The sequence below is a fragment of the Seriola aureovittata genome, chromosome 10, assembly GCF_021018895.1.
Source record: "Seriola aureovittata isolate HTS-2021-v1 ecotype China chromosome 10, ASM2101889v1, whole genome shotgun sequence".
Taxonomy (NCBI): Eukaryota; Metazoa; Chordata; class Actinopteri; order Carangiformes; family Carangidae; genus Seriola; species Seriola aureovittata.
In genome coordinates, this window is record NC_079373.1 from 22199332 (window position 1) to 22225412 (window position 26081).

At 39.8% G+C, this 26081-nt stretch overlaps 6 protein-coding genes across 9 annotated transcripts in view; 2 read left to right on the top strand and 4 right to left on the bottom strand.

The window, feature by feature from the left end:
• The window catches only part of nup93 (nucleoporin 93), a 28868-nt gene extending 24596 nt beyond the window's left edge, over positions 1–4272 (bottom strand). The window contains exons 1-3 of one of the 2 annotated variants that reach the window (XM_056388127.1): positions 4197–4272; positions 2535–2717; positions 1460–1577 (exon numbers count right to left, since the gene is read on the bottom strand). In XM_056388127.1, the coding sequence (XP_056244102.1) occupies positions 1460–1577; positions 2535–2713 (297 nt within the window). In that variant the 5' untranslated portion in view covers positions 2714–2717; positions 4197–4272. Of the gene's footprint in view, positions 1–1459; positions 1578–2534; positions 2718–4126 lie in introns of both variants that reach the window. The other variant, XM_056388126.1, reaches the window with a different exon arrangement.
• A 3140-nt stretch (positions 4273–7412) lies between these two features.
• On the bottom strand, positions 7413–8600 carry steep1 (STING1 ER exit protein 1). Its single transcript, XM_056387825.1, has one exon. The coding sequence runs from the start codon at positions 8442–8444 to the stop codon at positions 7767–7769; it is 678 nt and encodes a 225-aa protein (XP_056243800.1). The 5' UTR covers positions 8445–8600; the 3' UTR covers positions 7413–7766.
• A 1896-nt stretch (positions 8601–10496) lies between these two features.
• Positions 10497–17739, bottom strand: LOC130176632 (metallothionein). 2 transcript variants are annotated; one of them, XM_056387827.1, is made up of 3 exons: positions 17648–17739; positions 11060–11125; positions 10497–10726 (listed from the first exon to the last, which is right to left on the bottom strand). In XM_056387827.1, the coding sequence occupies exons 1-3, from the start codon at positions 17670–17672 to the stop codon at positions 10635–10637; spliced, it is 183 nt and encodes a 60-aa protein (XP_056243802.1). In that variant the 5' UTR covers positions 17673–17739; the 3' UTR covers positions 10497–10634. The 2 variants fall into 2 exon arrangements, with proteins under 2 accessions (XP_056243802.1, XP_056243801.1); XM_056387826.1 differs by lacking the exon at positions 17648–17739 and adding an exon at positions 11246–11403.
• Positions 16209–17116, top strand: LOC130176634 (metallothionein). The gene is made up of 3 exons (XM_056387828.1): positions 16209–16365; positions 16486–16551; positions 16883–17116. The coding sequence occupies exons 1-3, from the start codon at positions 16341–16343 to the stop codon at positions 16972–16974; spliced, it is 183 nt and encodes a 60-aa protein (XP_056243803.1). The 5' UTR covers positions 16209–16340; the 3' UTR covers positions 16975–17116.
• A 2174-nt stretch (positions 17740–19913) lies between the features above and the next one.
• On the top strand, positions 19914–23093 carry LOC130176861 (lathosterol oxidase-like). Of its 2 annotated transcripts, none has more exons than XM_056388246.1 (6): positions 19914–20143; positions 21322–21539; positions 21728–21860; positions 22076–22176; positions 22461–22589; positions 22842–23093. In XM_056388246.1, exons 1-6 carry the CDS (start codon positions 20119–20121, stop codon positions 23091–23093), a joined length of 858 nt encoding a protein of 285 aa, XP_056244221.1. In that variant the 5' UTR covers positions 19914–20118. The 2 variants fall into 2 exon arrangements, with proteins under 2 accessions (XP_056244221.1, XP_056244223.1); XM_056388248.1 differs by lacking the exon at positions 19914–20143 and adding an exon at positions 20921–20938.
• Positions 23094–23101: 8 nt separating this feature from the next.
• On the bottom strand, positions 23102–24549 carry anapc13 (anaphase promoting complex subunit 13). The gene is made up of 2 exons (XM_056388249.1): positions 24185–24549; positions 23102–23632 (listed from the first exon to the last, which is right to left on the bottom strand). The coding sequence occupies exons 1-2, from the start codon at positions 24281–24283 to the stop codon at positions 23507–23509; spliced, it is 225 nt and encodes a 74-aa protein (XP_056244224.1). The 5' UTR covers positions 24284–24549; the 3' UTR covers positions 23102–23506.
• Positions 24550–26081: the final 1532 nt, after the last annotated feature.

A 26081-nucleotide genomic window follows, 5' to 3' on the forward strand; every position in this document is an offset into this window, starting at 1 on the left:
TGAATATAATATCACTGAATATACAGGCTTTAAAATGAATGCCAATACAGTGCTCCTATCTGTGCTGACTTTTATTTTATTTTGACCACCTTCCTGGAATCTGGTCGATCAAATGGAGCTGTGGTTTTGTCTGTAACACTGAACAAGATATAGTACATTTATACTGAAATGAAACTGTAATGCACTGTCTCCTTATAAACCAATAAGGGGAATAGAGCAAGTGCAGAGAGGGAGTGTGTGTGTTTGTGTAAGTGCTCTTCCAGTTAGTCAGTCAGTCAGTCAAACCCACACAGGCTAGCAAATATCCATTTGACCAAGAAGAATGAAAACAGATGAGTAAATGTAAAAGAAGGAAAGCTGGACAGAAAAATAGAAATAAGTGGATACATTGAAAAAAAAAAAAAAAAAAAGTTAAACTGGAGCAAACAATATTCAAGACAAAGAAACACTGACTGGTCCAATATGTGCTGCAGCTAATCAAAACTGCAACTGACACTAGAATCATATTTTTACTCAAAAACGAAGCTTATTTTAGGCATTATTCTTATTTTAATGCACGTAAGATTTAACCAAAATAAGGTTTAAGGATAAGGATTTAGTGGCACAGGGGAAGCTGCTTTATGCTTCTGCTACTTTTCTCGGTTTACTACCTCCTGGAGTTATCTGCTTATTGATTGTGGATCTTAATCAATCTTAATCAATCCTCGCTTCAGTTTCTTGATATATTAATTGAAGTGAAGACACCAAAATATGTTGAAAGCAAATGGCACCTTTTTTTTTCCAGATTTAAGGCAAACACAAATTGACTGCATGACAGTATTTCTCTTAACATATGTCCACCAGGTGCTCGTTAATCTTAGTCCATAATCAGATAATATTTCCACAGGAAGCTAACCTACCATTTTTTCATCTGCTGTAATTAAGTCATGATAATTAAGTGTCCGTTACCACAAACACAACACTTCTTCCTCTCTCTGCTACACAATTAGAGCTCATCACTACATCTTTGACAACTGCAATGACCTTTCTCCACGGTCAACAAAAACAAAGCCTGCTAGTGAAGCTGCAAACGTTTTCCTCATGATTTATTCACTGAAGGGTCCCTTAATAACATTCAGTAACATTTCATCCTCCAGACCTAAACTAAGAGACTTTGTTACTGTTGCACTTACACTTTCTCAGCTGTAGCCAAGTAATATTATTTTTATTCCTTAGCCCAAAAACAACCTCTGGTTAATTTGAATTACATATGCTCAGCCAAAGATGGCTTCAAGATCAATTACCATCACCCGCTACCATTTTGACATTTGAAACAATATAAAGTGGACTGTGTCCTTCTGCATTTGACAAAAAAAATATTCACTGGTTAGTGTTTCTCTAGTGAAACAATCAATACGAGTGTGATAAGGCTGCTAGGCTAGCAGCTATCTGGACTCATGGTCTGTTATGTCATTCATACCTGTATGTCAGTGTCTTTGACCGGCTCCAGGGGCTCAAAAGTGGTAGCAGCACTTAGACTTTCCAACCTCTGAGAAATGTGGAAGATGTCTAAGCCTCTGGAACCAAGGAGGATTGACCTGAGAGTGAGACAGAGAGGTGATGAGAACGAATGAACGTGACTGAAGGACTAAACTGAGAAACAACTTAGAAAGAACTGTAGTTGTGCTTGACACCCACAAGAGGGCGCACAAGGCTTTGCAACTATTGCAGCACTATAAAGATCACACCACACCAGCTCCATAAAAATTACTCAGGGTTTATGTTAAAACATTTATAAGGAAAACTAATTATAAAATAATGGTATTTATTAAATATCTAATGGGTGAAAATGACTCAATTCAACTATTTTACATATTTCCTAAAATAAGAAGCCCATACCCCAAAATAATATGCAGATGTGAGAGGATCACTGAAAATTACTTTAGTGAAATTAACTTTTTTTTATTCATATCAACAATTTGGCAGTTAACTGTGCTTAATACTATATTATCCATGGCCACTTTAAGAATGTCAATGTCAAAATAAAAAGGTACAATCTTCAGACACATGAGACAGAATCCAGCACAACAATGGAAAGATGTCACAAATATTTGGATTTTAAATATGCAAGGATCTATTACTCTACAATGAAAAAGGTTGGTTTAAAAAAAAAAAAAAAATCAAATCAATCTTGATCTTTATTTGAATGATCCAATATCAATTCTTAAGATTCTGAGATCCATCTTTGTGTCTGGGTTTCTTCCCAGTGAACACACATCTGCACTAAATGTTATGTGTATGCAGTGGTTACTTGCTGTAAGGGGTTCAGTTAGAGCTGCATGATGTGAAAAATTTGGAAATGAAGTTATTACAACTTGCACAAAAAACATGATTTTAAGTTAAAGAGTAACATACAACATATATGAACTGCCTTGAGTCGCAACAGACTGGTAAACTGTGGTGAGACCACATAGATTGTAACTGTTCTTCTCACAGTTTATGAGACTTTTGTGACTCAGGATGGTGACCACATGTGAACATGACATTTTTCTTACGCTTTTACGTCTGCAGCATCTTGTGATGTGCGCGTCAAGGTGCGCGATCGAAGCCTCTCTCCTGCCTGCTGGATCTCCTGGAGGTTCCTCTCAACGTGCGGCAGCTCTGACACTGCTTCCGTCTCTGCAGCCAGCTGCTCTGCCTGCTGGAGCAGCTCCCCAAAACCCTCTGCATCCATACCTCTGCACAGAGAGAGGAAGAGAGTGTAAATAAGTGAATACAGCAACAATATATTGGGACTACATCTAAATAGGACAGTGACAGTGCAATTTTTTTGTCTTGTTTAGGTTCTGTGCTCATTGACTTATCAAATTGTCTAAGAGCTGATTTTACTAAGGTTACTCAGGTAATTCATTCCCTAGATTAGCCAGAAAGCAGCATTACCATATGTTTATATTTTTATTTTATCTACAAACAGCCTCTAGACCTAATTTAATATCTTATGGATATATCACTAAATACAACATGATAGAGGGATTTACCAATATGGCCATCCCATATAATTAGGTGTTTCAGAGTCAGTTGTTTAGTACACCGTTTTAAGAAGTAAGAATATAAGTATTAGTAACTGTGAGCAAGTCAGGGCACAGAACACGAGTGTGGTACATGACAGACAAGACTTGAAGAAAACCCTCTTTGCAACTGTCCAACAAATGAAACAGCAGAATTAATACAGAATGTTACAGACACATTTTGTCTGCTCAAATAGATGCAGCAGCACAAGGACCCCATGACAAAAAGCTCAATGAATTTTTTTGTGCCAATAAGGGCAATGTTCTCGAGCAGTTAATTAGTCACCTGCCTTGAGTGTATTTCACTTTCTGAAGACCATGGTGATGGCAGAAAGCCCCCAAACCAAGGCAGAAGCAAAGACAACTGCAGTACAGGCCTGGCAGCGCATTACAAGTATAAGTATCAAGAGCCTGCTGATGTTTGAGGGTTGCAGTCTTTAAGCAGTCACTCACTAAGGAACCTGCTACTAAAATCCAAAATATGATAACTTAATTTCAAGATTACTTATCACAAAGAACATTTGTATCTCAACCTCCATCCCCCAAAAGGGTTTCTTTCGTTACAAGTTTCACCACTGCACTATAGCCATACATTTTCACAATAAAGGTATCAAGTATCAAGCACATGCCAAACAGACTGTGAATTAAATATATGTTGGTCAGCGTATTAAGGACATGCCGGTAGCAGCTTTAGACAGCTGACGTAAACAGACTGACACCTGCAGCCCGCGCATGGAGTGCCGTGGTTGTCAGAATAGCTTAGCGTTAGCACAGAGCGCCTTGGCTAGCTAGGTTACTTCATGAACTCGCCTTAATTGTGACAACAGAAAGAGACCGTCCGAAAGGCGATTTCAGTTGCTGCAAAGGGCAAATAAGATGCCAAAGTGACAAATACTACAAGAACCTCATTTTCTTTCCCCTTCCTTGCTTTGTTAGAATACTTCACTTGTCAAAATGAATGGCGCTCCAGAGTTAGCTAGCAGGCTAAATGGCTAACGTTCACACGCATGCTCGCAGTTGAGTCAACTTAAATTGCTAATATTGTACTTCACACTGTTGGAAAGCGACATGCTTCATACCCGTTGTATGGGACGGATGTAAGTATGGTCCTGTTTGTATTCTTCTGGCGATGGTGTTTCCAGTTATTACCTCTTATTCGGTTTTGATCAGCAATACAACATGCACCAAAGTATGTTATTTGGCCCGGCACTTCTGGAGTCGACGCTGATTGGATGATTCCCGGACCAAACCGGATGTCACTCTTCCTCGCTTATTATCAGGAAGTGACAAACCCCACTGCCCTGCCTGTTGGACAGGAGGACTGGAAACCTACTGAGACGACGGTCCACAACAGTGATGTCAGACCTAAAAATCATGTCACTCAGCAGAAACATGAACATGACAACTCGTGACATAGTCCAGGTTACTCACACACTAAAGCAGCTTGTTTTTCTGGTTTAATTCCAAGACTCTTATTTTATAGGTTACTTATAATGTGAATGTAGATTGTAGACTGGTAAAAAAGGTGACATGATACATTTTCTTTTTGGTAGGAAAATTACAATACTACTTTTCCAGGTACCTTAACCTCCTAAGACCCGAACTCTTGCATGGCGTGCATTTTTAATTTCTCTTTGCTATTTAGGCTGATTGGGACCTGAGAAAAATGATGTCCACATATGAGGACATTAGTTTTAAATTTCGATTACTGAGTGGCAGTATAATATCCTCATATGTGGTCACCAGGCCCTTGTTGAGAAAAAGTTATTATTGTGGTCTAGAGAACCCAAAATGTGAGGTCCACATATGTGGACGCCAGGTCCTAGGAGGTTAAATGACTGCAGCTTGTGCATGTGACTAAAATTGATACTCAGTGTCCATAACAGCAACATAATTCCTCCATCCTATATACCTGCATGACATGCACTAAACTGACTTTACAAGGTTGAGATATATTTTCTCTTTCACACTCACTTTGAACCGGACTCGTAGTGAATCTTATAACTGTTTTGAAACAGTCTCTTAAATTGTAAAGAACGTATCTTGTCGATGTATATCTGAATCGATCACCTGATCAAACTGTTTACTCTATAAAAGTTCCTGACCAGTATGTGAAGCAATACTGCAGTGATAACAGTGAAGGCTAAATTACCAAATATACTCAGGTCAAGGGAGTTTAGTGCAATGTAGGTGAGTAAATGAGTAAACAGACTTTATTTGCATGCTTGCAAAAGTTAACATCATTTTGTTTCCTCTCTTGATGTTTGTGCCTCTCTATCAAAGCATCTCTTATGAGACTGTAGTTTATAATCCAATATAAGAAAAAACATCACCACCACCTTCCTGTTTCATGTATGGTAACAGTTGAAAATTGGTGTCAACATGATATCTCTGCACACTCAGTATGTAATATTCATCACTGAGCTAGTAGAAAATAGCAAAAATGTATGTTTATTTGTATTCTACATACACATTTATATAGAATACAAATTAAATTATATATTCATATATAGATTTACTATTTAAATTTTAATGTGCACAGCATTCACTTGTTTGATAACTAGGGGTCGTTACTGATCTGTCTGGGAGGTCCCCACATGGAGAAAGGGCCAGTCATACCAATGGCGTACATGAATTTAAAAAACACTGAAGTCTCTTGCTGTTTTGCTTTTAGCTTTACTGTTGCTTCACGAGAAGAAACAACTGGCTGTGATCACAAAGCCCAGACAGTTGACGAATGCCTGTGTCCACGCCACAGTCTGTTGCTTTGTTAAAACAGATCTGGTCATGTGGAGTACAAACCCCCAGAACTACTTCATTATATAACACAATGTGTACAACTGTTATACAACACAGAAAGCAAACCACAGGGGTGCTTCTATGACTGTTCTACAAAAAACAGAGATCTTTCACTTTAACCAGATTCCAGGGCGTCAGAGATCATTAGTTAACCTTGTCATGAGCCAATCTTATCAATCTCTCAAAAGAAAGAGACATTTTCTGTGGATGTCTTATGATAAAACCCTTCAGGCGCCTTACAAACATTTTGACATGTCACAGGAGAAAAAGCACAGATGTGAATAATAACATCCCTAATTGTTTCATTTGATTTTTTTGTAATTATTAGTTCCACTCAGACTTTTGACAATTTCAAATATCCAAACTGAAAAAACTTTTGTATATTCAGAGCCATGGGACCTCTAAATCTGCGTGTATTAAAAAAATCATTTTATACATTCTGGACCATCACATACTCCTGAGAAGTAAATAAAAATTACTGTAAACTTTACATTGTTGCATTTTTGTATAACCATTAAACATTTTTTTAAGTTTTAATCTTTACCGCAGGACAGGAAGTGTTGACCTGCAGCCCTAAATACTTTTAATTTATCTACTGTGGCCAAATTGTGATCCAGTCTACAAAACACATTGTTCTCCTAATCTGTCCTCTATTATTGTGACCCACATTAAGGATGTGACCTGCCAGATAGACACTGGCCTACATTTATCCATCTTCTCATGAATCACTGTCTGACACAGAAAGCCTCAAATGTCTGTCTATATGAATCATTCAAGCATTACACATGATACACTTTCATATTTTAATACCAAAGGATAAAAACATGCAATATAGATGTTTTCAACTAGAATTATTCTTAATTTCCTAGTGAGTATGCAAATTTGGGGTGGATAAATTCACATACAGAAATGACTGTATATGAATGAATAATAAAATACTTGAATTTTGTGGTTTTCAATTATGATCATAACTGAAAATATAGGACTGATTTGATCAAACCTTTAGGGGCATAACTATATACGGTACAAATACTAGATTCACTTCTGTTTAATGACTGAACTCCAGACTTATTCAACCATCACTAAGTTTATTATTTACACCTGTGCTGCTCCTTCTGTGTCCTGCCAAAATGTTTTCAGTGGGTAAAGGTGCATTGATGTTTTGTAATCCTGTTTTTAAGGTTGCAATGAAAAAATATATTAATCATTGATTTATCTAGAGATATTTTTTTCTATTCATTTAGTAATTATTTAGACTAAATGTCAGAAATATTTTTACAAAATACCTGATATGTCTTAAAACAATTAGTCAGTAATCAAAGTGTTGCAAACTACTTTTTTGACAATCAATCACTTCAGCTCTTGCAAGTTTACATACAAATCCCCTTTAGCATGTTTTACTGATTCAGTCATATTTAAGGTGTTGAGAAATCTGCTGCACCAAAACACTCTTTCAAAACCTTTACACAATATTTGACAGTATTTACAACCATCAATGGCCTTGAATTCCCAATTTCAAACAGGCTTGCAGATATCACAGTAAATATTACACCAAAAACAAATGCCTTAAAAATACCAAACAAGTTTATTTTGTCTTTTAATTTTGTACAAAATAACATTTTAAACAAATTCAAACGGTCTATAACTGGTCTGTAACTTAAAGATCTATGTTAAGATGGTGATCCCCAAGACCAGTATCATAATATGCAACACCCACACATATAACCAGTCCTTTTCCCCTGTGTCCAAATATATGCAACTCTTTTTGTCCACTGGAGTGCTGTTGCCCCAGACAAACTGGTGGGCCAATACCGGACAGATCAGTTCAGTCGAGCTGCAGGACCCACTGTGGTTTAGTGCAGGTGAATGCATCCACAGGACAACAGTCACAGCAAGTCTTTGGCCCTCAGTGAGACTCGTCTACTTGAACTGATTATCAATGAGTGTGCCCTTCATCTTCGCCTTCTTGGCCTCCAGCTCAGCCAGCTCCTGCAGCCTTCTCTTGCTCATGCCCTTCCTCTCCAGCTGCTTCTCGATCACTTTGGCGTTTTGGGCGTACGAGTCCGCCACCTCCCTGGCCTCGATCTCCTCCTCCTCCTCGTCTATGGTGGACACCGTGACGGAGCTGAACTTGCCCATGTCTTTGGTCCGCTTGGTCATCATCACGCGGACTTTCTTGGGTGCTTCCGGCTGCTTCTGGCTGTAGACGCTGGTGTTGCCGAAGCCCTGTCCGAACTTGACCACGGCTCCATCCAAAATGAAGGTGGCCGGGTTGTTCTTCTCCTGGTGCTGGTAGAAGAGCAGCAGGCCACACTTGCCGCACTTCTTGCGGTGCTGCTTCTCGATGCCCTCGGCTCTCTTGATGTACGCGTTTTCTTCGTCCTCCACGTTGCAGAACTTGTGAGCATGTTTGGCCGCGTCGATCACCCTGGCTCGGTCCCGGGGCCTCATGGGCAGTTTCTCCAGCTGGCAGTCCAGCACCAAAACCATTTGCCCACACAGGCAGTAGTAGACATGAAGAGGCTTTTCTCCGTCGTCGTACTCCTCTCTGTCTCTTGTGTCCGAGCACACAACACTTCTGGACACGACCTTCGGCATGTTCGGCCACTTAAAATTGTTTTAATCACAGTGCGGTTTAATTAAACTCTACTGCCGAGACGCCATGACGTCAAAAATCAAGACTTGAGTTTGAAATTGAAACCTGAACACAGAAACAACGCAGTACTTCCTGTGTGCGTCGCTGTTACTGTACCTACCAGAAACCAGTATCACTTTAGTTCCGCCTGGTTAGGATGTTCCATCTTGCCGTCTTGTAACCCGCGTGCTCCTCTAATGTATTTTCATATATAACAGCATTAGATGATTAATACTGAAGTATCGGTGTGTAAGCTGCATTTTACTGTTGGAGCTGCCAAAGGTGGAGCAAGTTTGAACTATTTTATATACAGTTTTATAGACAGGGACAAATAAATTTAAGGGGTTGTCAAATGATTCGTTGGGGGGGTGGGTTGTTTTTTCTCTAATCTTTGATTTTTATGTAAGATTTTGGATCATTTGCACATTTATTGAAATTAACACATGCCAGAAGTTTAGAGGGAAAAATCACTATTTGGTGGAGCTGTTAACAACTCATAGACATCTGAAATGTGACCCTGTCTACACAGTTTTTTGTAAGATGTCATAAGCCAAAAAGACTGGAAACCACTGGTTTCATCTTTAACAATGCGTTGTATTTTAAAAGGTTTTTACATTATCCATTGTGTAAAATTTTATTGGGACTCTTTTAGCTCTGTTATTAAATCCTGAAAAGTTTCAGCAGTCAGCCTGTTGAAGATGTTTTTAACATGGGGGTGGTTTGATCCCCCGCTCTTCCAGTTCATGTTGAAGTGTCCTTGGGCAAAACCCAAATTGATGTATCACTATCACAACGATGTATCTTTGGTGTGTGAGTGTGCGTAATAGAAAAGTGCTGTATGAATGTGAATGTGGTTTGTAGTGTACAGTGCTTTGAGTGGTTGAGAAGACTAGAAAAGCAGTGCAGTCCATTTAATTTACCATTTACATACCTGATGAGCTCTTTGGGCCTGACATTGGTCCTGCTCAGATTTAACTTTACGCTCCCTCTGTTCAGCCCCTTCTTCATTCTCCTGTTGTTGGTGGGATGTGCACGTGCTTCTTGTTTGGAGGAGGCTGAACAGTATTGTAAGACAGCAGCCTTGCTTTGTTTGTGGCCTGTCTTCGTCTTCCTTTTGGTGGATTAAAATCCAAAAGCAACATTAACATTAGGTTGTTCTTCGGAGTAGGTAGAATTCATGAAAACAGGCTCAGTTTCAGTGAGTCCTGTCTTTTTGCCCCTAAGGTTAGATGAGCTTTCATCTCTTTTCTTTCTTGAGGATGCTGAAAACCACCAAGCTCTACTGATTTACTATAGTTTAGGGGCTTGCCAGTGTGTACAATCTCCTTCAGCTGCTGGTTATGGCGACAGCTGGAAGTCCCTGAATGAATGGAACAAAAATGAAAACGGTAAAACCTCAACCCTCTTATCTATGATAAAGTTGGTCATGATAAAGCCTAAGAAGTTACCCAGGAATTTTCACAGGATGACTGATCTTATAATACAATCTCTTCAGCACTAATTCTGCAAGTATCCAAATTTGAAACTCAAATGTTTGTCATGTGACAAAGACAAACAGTTGGTTAATGCAGAACAAGCTGTTTAAGAATTCTCAATGACTAAGTAAAAGTTGACCTTTTGACAGCTGGGTCTGAGTTAACCTTATGAAAGTGTATTGATGTCTTTGCACTGAAAGACATGGCCCAGACACCTCTAGCTGATGCTGAAGACAGTGTTAAAAACCCACAACATTAAGCCTTTGTTAGTGCCACAACACCAACAATAGTCTAGCAATTCAGTTTAGGGCTTTTACATGTGATGCCTGCACTTGACCTTCCACCTAGTGAAGGACTTTCCCCTTGATCATTGAAGTCAACAGAACTGCAGCTTTATGATTTTCAAGCATTTACACCATCGTTGAGTCTGGCCTTGGTTAGATGACTACACTGCAGCAGAACATCTCAGTCAGCTCATTTCATATCGACACTTGAAGCCACATTGGCCGGACATTTTAAAGCCAAACCAGGACAACCACGTCGCGATAACATTTATTTCAACATTGAAAGACGAGTATAAAACAATTACTCTTTAGACATTTGCGACAGTAACCAATTCAAAGTTGTTCACGCAGGCTCCATCACACAGAGCAGCTCTGGCGCCATGCTGCAGGTTCCTCACTGACAGCAGCTGGTGTCGCATGTCTTCCCTTTGCACACGCAGCCAGAGGCGCACTTGGTGCACCCAGATGGACAGCATGGGCAGCAGCCTGCAACAACGGGTCAACATTCATTAGTGAGACCAGCAGTGTGTAATGTATTTCCACGTTTACATTGCAGCTAATTAAGCCAATCAGAGCCACCTGGGCAGCTGCCTGCGTTCCACGTGGAAGTGATTCAGATACACTAGAAAGTCAACATTAAAAGAAAAGTACCTAATTTTAATGATAGGCTGCCTATAGCTAAAGACATAATTTGCGAATTTAAAAAAAAAAAAAAAAAAAAAAAGTATAAAAAAGGGACATATTGCTTCCAGTATGTCACGGGTTAAGATTTTGTCACGAATACACTGCTCTCGACATTTTGTAAATGTAAGGACTTACTCTTCTTGCAGGTGGTGCAGGAGCAGTTTGTGCAGGTGCAGGATCCACCGCAGTTGCAGGTTCCAGCTGAACAGAAAAATACAAGTCAGATTAGCTTCGTCTTGTCCGGTAATGACGAATGCTCTAATGAAATAGTAGTCATGTCAAATGTTACGATCAGACACAGTCATTAACAGCTGTACTTACTCTTGGAGCACTCGCAGGGGTCCATCTTATACGGCTTGAGTCTGATTTGTCTTCAGAGGATGAAGTGGTTGTGTTGTCTGTCTCGGTCGAGTCAGTGTTGTGATTTGGATGTGAATGGGCGGCCCTTTTATAGCAGTCCTAGGAACAACAGGACCGGGTGCAAAACGCGCCTGTCATGCTGCAAGCTGAAAAGTAGTGGATGATTACGAAGAAGTTTGTGCACACGAGCTGATTAACCACCTAGTAGCGGGAACAGAGAGATTCCCAGGCCAAGAAGAGTTGGCGTGTCGTCTGAAAATTACATAATACATTTCCTCCCCTAGTCACACACCAAATCCCGGAATAATTTACATGTTTACACGGAGAAACATCCACAGGACAACAGTCACAGCAAGTCTTTGGCCCTCAGTGAGACTCGTCTACTTGAACTGATTATCAATGAGTGTGCCCTTCATCTTCGCCTTCTTGGCCTCTTACTTTAGTGTTCCCGGTCAAAATTGACCGGTCTGTTTTAACTGCTCTTAAATTAGCACAAAAAACATTTTTCACCATCAAATTTTTATCCAACATTTTTTAGCTGTGAACAATGTCTCAAAGTAGTGTTTAACATGAATTTATAGAATTAGACATAAAATAACTGCATTGAAAATACAAATAGGCACTGAAAATGTATTACAAAATGAACATGTAATGTAAAAAATAAATGGAAAACCAAAGATCCCTCTGCATCCCACAGACTTTTTGTAGCCTCATTGTTTGAGCGATATACTCCTGCTAAAATCAACAGACCTATGTAGGCTTGGGGGTCTACCAGGTCGATTTCTCTCCAGGTGTCCCCAAACACACGCTTCCCCTCCAGGTTTGTCATCTCCAATATCCATCCAATATCTCCAATTCCCTCAATGGACTCTGGTAAAAAGAGTTGGAAGCTGGACTTGATGTCATCCACACGAGATGTCGCATACCGTGTTGGCCCTGGCGTCATCTTTATGATGTTTTCCACTCTCGCTCTACTTCCTCTTTCCTGGGGGGATGAAGACCAGAGCAAGTGTCCACTCTTGGACTGGAATGTCTCCTCAGGTGCCTCTCCCTCTCCATCTGTTCCTCAATGTCTGGATCAAAATCTGTGTTGCCTTCCACTTCTGAGACATACTCCTCTATCTCTGGTTCAGTTTCAGTGCCCTCTTCATCATGTCCAAAAACCTGGACCAGACCCTCTTCGACAGAGAACCGCTTGGTCAGTCGCCTACTCATTGTGCTCAGAGTAAAAGGAGTGCAAGGCAAACATCAAGCTATATATATGGGGTCTGTGTGAAGATGATACATTGATTAGTCTGGAAGGTGTGGTTCACGTGGGGGATAGGCACATAAGCGCGGGAAAGAGATGTGTACCCGTAAAAGACATTGTTCAGTCTGAAATGTGAGTGAGTGAGTTTGTGAGTGAGTGAGTTGGGGTGGTGTGTATGGGGATGTTTTCTGTCTGATGGATGAATATAGTCTGGATACCCATTCATTTCCTATGGCGGTCACTTTTGACCGGGAACACCACAGGTGTAACAAGGTCAATGAAAGAGGTGATCATCACTTTTATATGTTCAAGTGCATAGTGTGGAGGATATCATAAGGCCTTGAGGCAATCAGATGTAAAACACAATATTTATGAGTGTTTTAAGTTGTAAATCGGTCAGATTTGACCCGAACACGACAGGAAGGTTAATGATCATAAAACAACTTATCAGACCTGGAGAGTCTGTGCGTCAGCATTTCGAACCTGTCACATACAAATATATCACAGACAGCAGTGTGCATACTGTCACTCAGCAAGAAACACAAGTGGATGATGTTATCTTTTAGTGTCAGACTGAGGAGGAAGACGCTTGCACAGAGACTCTGAACAGAACAGTGAATGTTTTCACACAAAGAGCTTTATGTTCCACTCCATCTTTGTCTGTAGCTGATGTTAATTTTTTTTTATCCATTATCGCTTATATTATCACTTCTTTCTTGTATATTTAATGTAGGGCTACTGTATAGTTCTCTAGATTGTGAACAAGACTGTGACAATGAATGTGTATCAGTGTTTTACATGTGTAGATAATTTTTTTTGGCTTTGTGCTCCTTCAAAGTAAAAGTACACACTCTACTACATGGCTTTCTTACACTGTTTTCCCCTATGTTGTAGTGTTTGGTATCTTTCACCTGTCCCTTCATTGGCATCTAATTATTACAATAAATGTAATGATAAAAGTAGTACTTACTTGCACTCTTGCATAGGAGTTTCATATGTAATAGTGAGGAAATGATGAGAAAATTTAGAACCAGACAGCTTTCACAAGGAAAACTTTCTCTGTAAAACTGTAGATGTCTCCCTCTAGAGTTCTCTGACACAAACAGCACCTCTCTGTGCAGTGTGCAGTGCTCTCATGTATTCTTCTAAACTTTTACTGTACATCCTTGCCTGCTTTTCGTGGTTGTCACCGCCATAACCCTGAATAACAGAGCAAATCGTTGCAAGGTGAATCAGAAATAATACATGAATGACAAATGAATACCTTTGTGTTTCAGTTTCTAAGCCAGAACCCAAACTGACTCTCACCAGATGAAACAAGGAATCAGGGATCACTGAGCTTGATTGATTAAGTGTTTTTGTATTACAGTGCTTCACCTTTACTCTCCAACATCTTGTTTAAATAATTCATCATAATCACTAGGCCTTCAGATGAGTATGAATAATCCTACCATCTCTAATTATGTCTTTGCCCACAATCAAATAGCTGATTGTGCAATTAGAAATGATAGAAACTGAGTTCAGGGTAAGCACAGGATAGTCCATGTTAATGTAAACAAGAAATGTCCCTGTTTAATTTTCATGGAGACTTATTGGAATTAGGCTACTTGAGATTTTTCACAGCAGCATTGCATAGTCTGTGTTCCCATTGAAGGCACTGAAAACAGAGGGTCCATATTTTATGGTTGTACATTTATATAGAGAGTAGGAAAAGTTACATGTCTGTCATTTATACACATCTGTGTCATTTGGTATTCTCAAAAACCTTGGGTCCTTAAATTTAAATAAGTGTATAAAGTTTTGTCCCTGATCTGACCTGCTCAATAAGATATTAACATTAATATATACAGCATGCAGCAAAAAAACAAAAGACGCACGCACACACGCACAACTCTAAATCATGTGTTTCATTCGTTGCACACTGTGGTGTACAGGGGTCAAGTCATGTAATGACTCAGCTCATTGCAGGATGTCATTGCCAGCCATTGTGTGAGAAAATTTCCCAAAGAAGACCGAGCGCAAAAAAGGGACAAAGTCGCCTTCGGGCTCCCAACACGAGCTCCTAAATCCGAGTGCAGTGAATATCAAAAGTCTCCCACCAGTGGAAATGTGTGTTAGCTAGAAGCCAAAAACAAACATATAAACATAAAGCCTTTCACTTAGGAGTACAATAGTGTTATTTGCTGAAGTGAACAGGCTAATTATCTCCAACGGGATTCAAAATAACAGAGTGTCAATTAACTTCGCCGTCACAGACTAACCAGGTCAATTTCATGGTGAAATTGTGATAGTACAACAAAAAAAAAAAGATCGATACCTTGCTAATTTAACTAAACAATCAGTTTGTATACTCTCTGGTACATCAAGCAAAATGTCAGACAGTTGTATTTTGCACTCTCCGGGTGAATTTAATATTTCCTACTGCACACGGTACTTGAAGGCAGCATATTACAATAGCCTATTTACTTTGGTTTGCTCACGAGCGCCGGGTGAGGCGGTCGGGTGCAGAGCTGCGGGAAGCGGAGGAATGACAACAGAGAGTAGACAGTTTGTACCGTGTGCACAGTGTCGAAAACACTGGAAGCATTACAGGAGACTGATTGCTTACATGTGAACATCTGAAGCTGCACTCCAGCACTTATTTTTGTCTATTATTGAACATCAATATGAAATTGACTAACCACTATCGAGATACATTTTTAAAGAAAAAAACTGTTTGGGGTAAATTTACGGAGCCCTTATGGATAAAATGACAGATTAAACAATTTAATATTAGTGAACTGTAAAGGCATATATGTAGGTTATACATTGTGTATTTTTAAAAGATTTTTGAAATATATTTTGAAGCAAGAATTCCGGAAATATAACTGGCCTTCAGAGTAAAATGAGTGTATTCTAATGTGGAAAAATTAAATAAACGAATTAAATGTAATGTTGTACCCTAATTATCACAGTCACACGAAAGCACAGACTAATGCATGTAATTAGATAATATCACATAATCTGTTCATTAAGTTCATCTTACACTCACAATAAGGCAAATATTTGCCATTGTACAATTCATTGATTTTTTTTAACCTCTTCTAAGCAATAGGGAAAAAAACAACATAGTTCAACTTGAATTAGAATAGAAAACGAACACGACATTACTTTAAATCCTTAAATCATTTCATTTCAGTACACACCGGAATCTTTTACTGTGCCCATAAAAGTTTAAGCGCTGACTAATTTCCTCTTAGTTTATTAACCCGTGCGCAAAATGAATGTTAACCGAGTGCACAATCATTTGATAATTTTTCTCTCGTATTACCCCGTATTTATCCACATAAAGTCAGTACTGGACACACACATATAAGAGAAGAAATTATAATACAGGAGACACAGGTGGCATTTTATGTCAGCCATGAAAATGATGATGATGAAGAAATGTGTTCTATATAGGCTGCTCCCTTATACAATGATGTTTTCTCCGTGTAAACATGTTAATTATTCCGGGATTTGGTGTGTGACTAGGGGAGGAAATGTATTATGCAATTTTCAGACGACACGCCAACTGTTCTTGGCCTGGGAATCTCTCTGTTCCCGCTACTAGGTGGTTAATCAGCTCGTGTGCATAAACTTCTTTGTAATCATCCACTACTTTTCAGCTTGCAGCATGACAGGCGCGTTTTGCACCCGGTCCTGTTGTTCCTAGGACTGCTATAAAAGGGCCGCCCATTCACCTCCAAATCACAACACTGACTCGACCGAGACAGACAACACATCCACTTCATCCTCTGAAGACAAATCAGACTCAAGCCGTATAAGATGGACCCCTGCGAGTGCTCCAAGAGTAAGTACAGCTGTTAATGACTGTGTCTGATCGTAACATTTGACATGACTACTATTTCATTAGAGCATTTGTCATTACCGGACAAGACGAAGCTAATCTGACTTGTATTTTTCTGTTCAGCTGGAACCTGCAACTGCGGTGGATCCTGCACCTGCACAAACTGCTCCTGCACCACCTGCAAGAAGAGTAAGTCCTTACATTTACAAAATGTCGAGAGCAGTGTATTCGTGACAAAATCTTAACCCGTGACATACTGGAAGCAATATGTCCCTTTTTTATACTTTTTTTTTTTTTTTTTTTTTAAATTCGCAAATTATGTCTTTAGCTATAGGCAGCCTATCATTAAAATTAGGTACTTTTCTTTTAATGTTGACTTTCTAGTGTATCTGAATCACTTCCACGTGGAACGCAGGCAGCTGCCCAGGTGGCTCTGATTGGCTTAATTAGCTGCAATGTAAACGTGGAAATGCATTACACACTGCTGGTCTCACTAATGAATGTTGACCCGTTGTTGCAGGCTGCTGCCCATGCTGTCCATCTGGGTGCACCAAGTGCGCCTCTGGCTGCGTGTGCAAAGGGAAGACCTGCGACACCAGCTGCTGTCAGTGAGGAACCTGCAGCATGGCGCCAGAGCTGCTCTGTGTGATGGAGCCTGCGTGAACAACTTTGAATTGGTTACTGTCGAAAATGTCTAAAGAGTAATTGTTTTGTACTTGTCTTTCAATGTTGAAATAAATGTTATCACAAAGTGGTTGTCCTGGTTTGGCTTTAAAATGTCCTGCCAATGTGGCTTCAAGTGTCAATATGAAATGAGCTGACTGAGATGTTCTGCTGCAGTGTAGTCATCTAACCAAGGCCAGACTCAACAAGGGTGTAGATGCTTAAAAATCAAAGCTGCAGTTCTGTTGACTTCAATGATCAAGGGGAAAGTCCTTCACTAGGTGGCAGGTCAAGTGCAGGCATCACATGTAAAAGCCCTAAACTGAATTGCTAGACTATTGTTGGTGTTGTGGCACTAACAAAGGCTTAATGTTGTGGGTTTTTAAGGTTCTGGCTTAGAAACTGAAACGCAAAGGTTTTTTTAAGGTTAACTCAGACCCAGCTGTCAAAAGGTCAACTTTTACTTAGTCAATTCTTAAACAGCTTGTTCTGCATTAACCAACTGTTTGTCTTTGTCACATGAAGAAAAACATTTGAGTTTCCGGTAATGACAAATGCTCTAATGAAATAGTAGTCATGTCAAATGTTACGATCAGACACAGTTATTAACAGCTGTACTTACTCTTGGAGCACTCGCAGGGGTCCATCTTATACGGCTTGAGTCTGATTTGTCTTCAGAGGATGAAGTGGATGTGTTGTCTGTCTCGGTCTAGTCAGTGTTGTGATTTGGAGGTGAATGGGCGGCCCTTTTATAGCAGTCCTAGGAACAACAGGACCGGGTGCAAAACGCGCCTGTCATGCTGCAAGCTGAAAAGTAGTGGATGATTACGAAGAAGTTTGTGCACACGAGCTGATTAACCACCTAGTAGCGGGAACAGAGAGATTCCCAGGCCAAGAAGAGTTGGCGTGTCGTCTGAAAACTACATAATACATTTCCCCCCCCTAGTCACACACCAAATCCTGGAATAATTTACATGTTTACACGGAGAAACATCCACAGGACAACAGTCACAGCAAGTCTTTGGCCCTCAGTGAGACTCGTCTACTTGAACTGATTATCAATGAGTGTGCCCTTCATCTTCGCCTTCTTGGCCTCTTACTTTAGTGTTCCCGGTCAAAATTGACCGGTCTGTTTTGACTGCTCTTAAATTAGCACAAAAAACATTTTTCACCACCAAATTTTTATCCAACATTTTTTAGCTGTGAACAATGTCTCAAAGTAGTGTTTAACATGAATTTATAGAATTAGACATAAAATAACTGCATTGAAAATACAAATAGGCACTGAAAATGTATTACAAAATGAACATGTAATGTAAAAAATAAATGGAAAACCAAAGATCCCTCTGCATCCCACAGACTTTTTGTAGCCTCATTGTTTGAGCGATATACTCCTGCTAAAATCAACAGACCTATGTAGGCTTGGGGGTCTACCAGGTCGATTTCTCTCCAGGTGTCCCCAAACACACGCTTCCCCTCCAGGTTTGTCATCTCCAATATCCATCCAATATCTCCAATTCCCTCAATGGACTCTGGTAAAAAGAGTTGGAAGCTGGACTTGATGTCATCCACACGAGATGTCGCATACCGTGTTGGCCCTGGCGTCATCTTTATGATGTTTTCCACTCTCGCTCTACTTCCTCTTTCCTGGGGGGATGAAGACCAGAGCAAGTGTCCACTCTTGGACTGGAATGTCTCCTCAGGTGCCTCTCCCTCTCCATCTGTTCCTCAATGTCTGGATCAAAATCTGTGTTGCCTTCCACTTCTGAGACATACTCCTCTATCTCTGGTTCAGTTTCAGTGCCCTCTTCATCATGTCCAAAAACCTGGACCAGACCCTCTTCGACAGAGAACCGCTTGGTCAGTCGCCTACTCATTGTGCTCAGAGTAAAAGGAGTGCAAGGCAAACATCAAGCTATATATATGGGGTCTGTGTGAAGATGATACATTGATTAGTCTGGAAGGTGTGGTTCACGTGGGGGATAGGCACATAAGCGCGGGAAAGAGATGTGTACCCGTAAAAGACATTGTTCAGTCTGAAATGTGAGTGAGTGAGTTTGTGAGTGAGTGAGTTGGGGTGGTGTGTATGGGGATGTTTTCTGTCTGATGGATGAATATAGTCTAGATACCCATTTATTTCCTATGGCGGTCACTTTTGACCGGGAACACCACAGGTGTAACAAGGTTGATTAAAACACTCAAAATTCAATGAAAGAGGTGATCATCACTTTTATATGTTCAAGTGCATAGTGTGGAGGATATCATAAGGCCTTGAGGCAATCAGATGTAAAACACAATATTTATGAGTGTTTTAAGTTGTAAATCGGTCAGATTTGACCCGAACACGACAGGAAGGTTAAGGTACTAAATATTTTTTCCCTTTGATCAACTCATATTTTACTTTTGCTCTGTGCATATGTATGGGATGCGTACGTGGTGTGTGTGTGTGTGTGTGTGTTTGTGTGTAAAGGGCAGACAGTTCAAGGGGAATTTGATCCTACAGCCCCCCATGGGGCAGCAGACATGCTCTGTTAAAAAGGACATCTACCCCTGTAAGAGATTTCATTTTGCATTAAAACAGATGCGAGTGGTTCAGAATTTTCAATAAATGATTTAAAGGCCATAATGCCATTTCAGATGTCTCATCAATGTGCCTATATGCTATATAAATACATCAGATTCGAGACTAACTCATATTATGATGAAGCACATTTCATCACTTGGAACCAAATGAAGTATGTGCCACTAAAACTGCTCTGAAATGACCAGAAAATGACTGTAGGATCATGTGTCCTGCTGTCACTGAGCTCCTTGTTATTTGCTGAGCATGCTGGGATCTTGTTCCACCAGGACTTATATTTGCGACTCCCTCACTCCTCTCAACATACTCACTGCCTCAACAAAATGAAGCAAGCAAGAGCCTCCTTTTAACCTTCTACGAGAAGGAATGCATGGTCAATTCATATTAGTGTGTGCTTTATCCGCCACTAAACAATTTTCGACATAAGGCCACATGCTTTCTGTCACAAATCATATACTGGTGGTGTGGAAGAAAGAGGACCCCTGCACTTTCTAGGAAGGTTCACACAACTGATGTCGTGCCCTGGTCCTAAAGCAGGTCAGTTCAGCAGCAACTTTTTTGAAAATCCTGATAAAATAATGCTTTTAAAGCATGAAACAGGTGTGTGAAATGTCTTGAAATGGCCATAAAGATGTATACTGAAACAATTTGAATTAGTAAATCAGAATATATGGTAAAGGTGCTTGTAGAGTTTGTGACTTTTTTTCAGTAAAGGGCAGTTGTCCTGCAGCAGGTGTACAGTTATCATTTTGCTAGTCCACCTATTTGTTTTCAGTTAATGCCAATAATATTTGTATGTATTATAATGAAGGCAAATATAAATGCATACAATTTTATGCTTAATTCCTCCATTATGAAAAGCAATGAATTGGGCATAAACATCTAATAGAATTGAGTATAAACCTTTATGAAGACTGTAAAAAAAAGAAACTGAAATCTGCATCACTTGAAGCACTGCTTTGCTGAGCTATATCCTGAAATGCACAGCATCCTTCAGCAACTGAGTGAGAAGATTCCTTAACAAACTCTACTGTTCTTTCCTGCCTCAAAACAATTCCATTGTTTGCAGCTTCTCTGTTTTCACACTGATTAAAACTGTGTGGTCATTCTAAAACAGAGGAGTGGAGACTAATGGTTGAATATAGTCTAATTGACATCTTATCAACAAAGTTAAACAGGACTTTGGTCTAATCATCAGTCAGCCAACAGTTAAAACAGCATTCACTCTAACAAGTACGGTTATATTAATAGAAGCGAAATTAGAGTCTTTTGAGCTTCAGTATTATGACGCTGGGATAGCAGCCTGCACTGGGACAGTGGCCATTTGTACAGGTACAGAAACAAAACTGATCTACATAGTTTTTAGTAGTTGCAGTGGAGTAAATACTAGTTTTACTCAATGCTGAGTAATATATCATTTATAGTTTGTGTACTAATGTTTTTAAACTAACTCTGGCATGTCGGGTGCAATAAACAGCAAAGCCTTTAAATACAGTTTACAAGGATTCGCAATTCTTTCAAAGTGTCTTCTCAGAGAAAACCATTTCTGCACCTTTACGTGTTTTAGTTTTTGTCACAGCTAAAATCCTTGGAATGTTCAGCCAGTTCTTCTTCGTCCTACAGTGATTAGTTTGTTTCTCTCACACATATCTTTAGTTGACTTTGTCATGGTGGTGAAGAGTAAGACTGACCTTTGAATTGCTTTTAACTCATAGATTGTGCCATGGATCATGTGCTGAACATCGCTGATCATTACTTCTTCACTCCATACGTTTACCCGGCCTTGTGGCCTGAGGATGAAGCTCTGCGCCAGATTATCAGCCTGTGGGTGGTGACCAATCTGGGAGCACAGCTGATTTACCTGGGCTTTGGTGCTCTTAACTTCTACTACGTGTTTGACCATAAGCTCATGAAACATCCACAGTTTATTAAGGTACGCTGTTTAATGGATGAGGCTCTGTATTCACAGACCAGTTTATAGTCAATGAACTGACTGGGGGTTTGAACTAGTAGTAACTGTGACTGTCCTGTCTCTGTTATTTAAGATAACATTAAACCTCCTAACCTCTCCAAAGCAAACTTCCTCCAGATACTAACTTTATGTCTTTGATCCAATAACAGAACCAGGTAAGAAAAGAGATACAACTAGGAACTGTCTCTATCTTCTGGATGAGCTTTCCCACAGTAGCCCTTTTCTTCTGGGAGGTCAGGGGACACAGCAAACTTTACGACAACATCAACAAATCTTCCCTAGGTACAAAAAAAAAAAGTTACTTACAACCTTAAAAGTGAGGCCATGGTTCATGTAAACATTGATTGAAATTCAAAATTAAGTTACTCAAAAGTTTTTCCAACACAAAAAACATGATTAACTGACTTAATTGAATCCTGCCATGAATCCAGAATTTCTGATATGATAAACATTTTGAAACATAATTGGTCTTTATGACTCATTTGTTTCTGTTTCAGGCTGGCCGGGAGTGTTCCAGAGCATTGCTGGATTTTTGTTCTTTACTGACATGTGCATCTACTGGATACACCGGGGCATGCACCATAAGAGCATTTACAAGGTGAGGGTGGGGTAAATTTGGAAGTATTTTTGGGAAGTCAGGGCTCGACATTTGAATTACAAATCAATAAATGAAATCCCTAACTGTACATTTCTAAAACATCTATTTGTTAGATGGATCACTTAGGATGTTCAAATTTCATAAAGGTTATAGAATGTGACTCTTTCACTCCATCATAATTACTTATCTTAATTTACTCTAAATGAATGAGTCCCCTGTTTGCATGGTGTCTTTTTCACTAAAATAGTCTTAATATTCAGACCACTTGTGTTTCTTCCCTTCAGCACTTACATAAGCAGCATCACATATTCAAGATCCCTACACCATTTGCCAGCCATGCCTTCCACCCACTTGACGGCTTCCTGCAGAGCTTACCCTACCACGTCTACCCATTCATCTTCCCCCTTCACAAGGTGGTGGTCTGACTGTCACTCTTTACTAAATATCTTCATGTTAGATCTGAGGTTTGAGGAGAAAAAAATATTGCAAATTATGAGTGCACAATCTTAACTCACTGCACTGATTTAAACTTTAATTGAAATATGAGGACAAATGTGGACACATTTTGATGACACAGGTCAAAAAGTACATCATTAACAAGGTATAAGCTCTGTCACTTATCTGTTAAGTGTTATAAAATGACATTTGGAATATTTACATTACAGGTGGTCTACCTCTCACTCTTTGTCTTTGTCAACATCTGGACCATTTCCATACATGATGGAGACTACCGTATACCCAGCCCTCTGATATATCTGATCAACGGTGCTGCTCACCACGTAGACCATCACCTCTACTTCAACTACAACTATGGACAGTACTTCACACTCTGGGATCGCCTGGGGGGCTCCTACCGACAGCCCTCAGTTCTTCTGGGGAAGGGGTTACATGACCATGTCCGCAAGCTCATGGCATAGGCCACAGAGACACAATGATGATGGGAGCTGCAGCCAGGATATTATTTTCTCATTGCAACCTCTCAGAGAGGTTTCCAGAGAGGCCTGGAGCCAAGAGACTGTTGCTTCAGTTACACCAACAGCCATCTAAGCATAGATCTGACAGCCACAGGAAGAGATAATATGTAATTTTCAAAGCAAAGTTATGCATGTCATGACATTTTCCTTCGAGTGTTCAGAATAATATGGTTAGATGTAGTGCCTCAAGAGAAGAAGGCAGGGAACGAGGTCAAAACAATCCACATTTAGGTATAGTATAGGTGAATAGCAATTGATTTTGTAGGCCTTATTGTCCTGTTGTAATACAGTCTTAGTAGTTGTGAGATGAAGTGTAGAGTTGTTTGGAAGTGGCTGCAACTTGCGTTATAAGTTTTTCAACTTCCAGTGCTCGGTGTGTTTTCATGAAGGCTCTGCAGGGCGAGGTCTGTCCACTTCATCTCTTGTTCTTTTACAGACTCTGTGGATCCACCATTGTCCTGCTCAGCCTCAGGCAGCTCACTCTATCAGAGAACAGAGAAGACAAGATGCCATGAAAATGAGGAGCAAGAGGCTCACGAGTTACATCCATCTCAGTTCACTATATTTTTTATTAGTATGATGGTATAGCAGTATGATGTTAGTGAGATAAAAGCAGAGAGCATGCAAAGCCAGGATCACAAATGTCATGGATGTTCTTTGTGCACTTCATCAAATTTGTTAATTGTCTAATTTCTGTACTGTGTCCTATTTAAGCCTTTCAGCTTAAAACATTAGGGAGTACCATCATACCAGCTGGAAAACAATATTTGGACTCCTGTACTCAAAACTTTAACAAACCGATTACAGATTGGGTTTGTTTTGTGCACACTAAACATTATTAAGACCAATAAACTCCCATATAAGCTGAAGTAACAGTAGTTTAAAAAAAATAAAAAACATCTCCTTAATGAAAACCAAATCTATGTGCAATACGTCGATGAGAAATCCCTGCACCTGACTGTAAACAAACTCTGTGAACGTTTGTTCATGCTAATGCTAACAATAATCTGTATAGCGCCATAGCACCAGTGTACCAGTGGGATGGTGACATCTTCATATGGCAGCTTATCTTCCCTCCAGGCATCATCAGTGAGGTCAAGGACTCTCCCATCTCTTTGGATTTCACTGTCCATCTTCTGAGCAGGACCCCAGGTCGAGCTGCTCACGTCTTCTCCTCTGACCGAGTTAGCCTCAAGCTAACCGCTTCACACGTCACACTGTGGAAGAAGGTGTAGGCAGCCTGCTAGAGTCCACCGCTACACTTACAAATCTACTTACAGTTAGCCAAAACAAATAATAAGAAAGCAACAGTAGCACGCGGGCTGCCAAAGTCTCTGAACAACGCGGTTAGAGTTTTGATTTGTTCAGAATGCTTTAGCCGTTTGAAATGAGTAGACGCGGTAGTTGTGCGTAAACAGTTGACGCTTAGTGATGATGCAAACCGATGATACCTTCATGTGCCGTGGTAACATTCCGGATTAAACACGATTCGGTTGTGTCGGTTAATGTGAGTTATAACCAATGTACAAATAGCTCCATGAAAGTCAGAATTTGTAATTGTCGATTTTAAAAATCAATCAAACTAAAATCAAAATTATGTTGTTAATGTATTGTAAATCCCACACAGTGAATGATTCAACCGAATGCATGTTGACTCCACGACAACCAAGCAAACTCTACAAGATTCTGATGAAGACAGTGAGCTGAAAGGTCAGATAAAAAGCCTGAGGAAATTTATTTTGTTGCACTACTGTTGAGAATGAATTCGGCTGGCCATCCCACGTAATGTTTCACGGTTTCCATAGTAACCAGACGCTTTTTCTCCGAGACGTGCTCTGGCTAACACGCTTTTTATTGCATTTGAAGGTAACTATATGAATATATGGATAATTAGCTCAGCTACGCTTAGTTCAATATTTTAGCATAAAATAACCGTTGATATTTCACCGTAGACACTTTTTATTATAAATTAGCTTGGTTTTGTGTAATCTCGCACCGAAGCTTCAGTTCATTAATTCTGATATCATTTTCTTTTTTACTGCAAGGATGTCAGCCTCTCAAGAGCAGCAGGTAAAAAACACAAAAACCTGTGCTAGCCCTGGAAACCCAGTTTTCTCCTGCATGATGACTCCAGCAGTTAAAGGTGTACTGCCAACGTCGTGGGCAAAGCCCCAGAATCCTCTGTACAGGACCACTTCCAGCGACTATGGTCTTCGCTCTCCAACCTTTGAAAGCTCACCGTGTACCTTCCACCCTAAATCACAAAGATTCTCTGAGGACCTGGGCAAGAGTGGGATGTATTGTGACAACTCCTTCAATACAGCCCTAGACCGAAGCAGAGTGTATGACTGTCCGATTTTAAAGCACACCATTTAAATGTTTAGTTGACTTAGTGAAAAACGTTTGGTTATGTGTTTTGATCCATGAGGTCTCTTATTGTAGATCAGTCTATGTAAAATGGTGTAAACAGACAAAGAATACCTATTCAATGTATGGACAACTATCCCATTTGATGATGAGCTAAAACCCTTTTATTTCAGCATTAAGTATGCAGGTCAGAGCATGTAAGCCTGTTCATTCTTTCAACTTTATGAGAAATGATATGTTTTGAGCATCAGCCATTTAAAACCTGATAATATTAGTGAATTTAGTGTTTATTCCCTGACTATAGGGAAAGAACATATGTATATAGATATATTTTGTTGTGGTCTGTCACATTTGTTTCACTTCATATTGTGGATGCTTTTATTTACCCAGTTATTTTATTAAATAATATCATCAAATCAAACCAGCCTAAAGTTGTTAAACCACTTTAATGGACTACGGCCTGGAATATGGACCTGGATCCTGCTGTCACTGAGCCCACCTTCAGCTTCTCTCTGCTGTATCATTCTGATTCCCTGATCTGAAAGACCTTGAGTTAATGTTATT

Coding starts and splice junctions, on each gene's coding strand:
- steep1 (XM_056387825.1), bottom strand. CDS start 8,444: ATGCCGAAGGTCGTGTCCAGAAGTGTTGTGTGCTCGGACACAAGAGAC.
- LOC130176634 (XM_056387828.1), top strand. CDS start 16,341: ATGGACCCCTGCGAGTGCTCCAAGA. Junction 16,366..16,485: donor CCCCTGCGAGTGCTCCAAGA/GTAAGTACAGCT, acceptor TTTTCTGTTCAG/CTGGAACCTGCAACTGCGGT. Junction 16,552..16,882: donor CTGCACCACCTGCAAGAAGA/GTAAGTCCTTAC, acceptor CCGTTGTTGCAG/GCTGCTGCCCATGCTGTCCA.
- LOC130176632 (XM_056387827.1), bottom strand. CDS start 17,672: ATGGACCCCTGCGAGTGCTCCAAGA. Junction 11,126..17,647: donor CCCCTGCGAGTGCTCCAAGA/GTAAGTACAGCT, acceptor TTTTCTGTTCAG/CTGGAACCTGCAACTGCGGT. Junction 10,727..11,059: donor CTGCACCACCTGCAAGAAGA/GTAAGTCCTTAC, acceptor CCGTTGTTGCAG/GCTGCTGCCCATGCTGTCCA.
- LOC130176861 (XM_056388246.1), top strand. CDS start 20,119: ATGTCGTGCCCTGGTCCTAAAGCAG. Junction 21,861..22,075: donor CATCAACAAATCTTCCCTAG/GTACAAAAAAAA, acceptor TTTCTGTTTCAG/GCTGGCCGGGAGTGTTCCAG. Junction 22,177..22,460: donor ACCATAAGAGCATTTACAAG/GTGAGGGTGGGG, acceptor TCTTCCCTTCAG/CACTTACATAAGCAGCATCA.
- anapc13 (XM_056388249.1), bottom strand. CDS start 24,283: ATGGACAGTGAAATCCAAAGAGATGGGAGAGTCCTTGACCTCACTGAT. Junction 23,633..24,184: donor AAGATGTCACCATCCCACTG/GTACACTGGTGC, acceptor GTTCTCTGATAG/AGTGAGCTGCCTGAGGCTGA.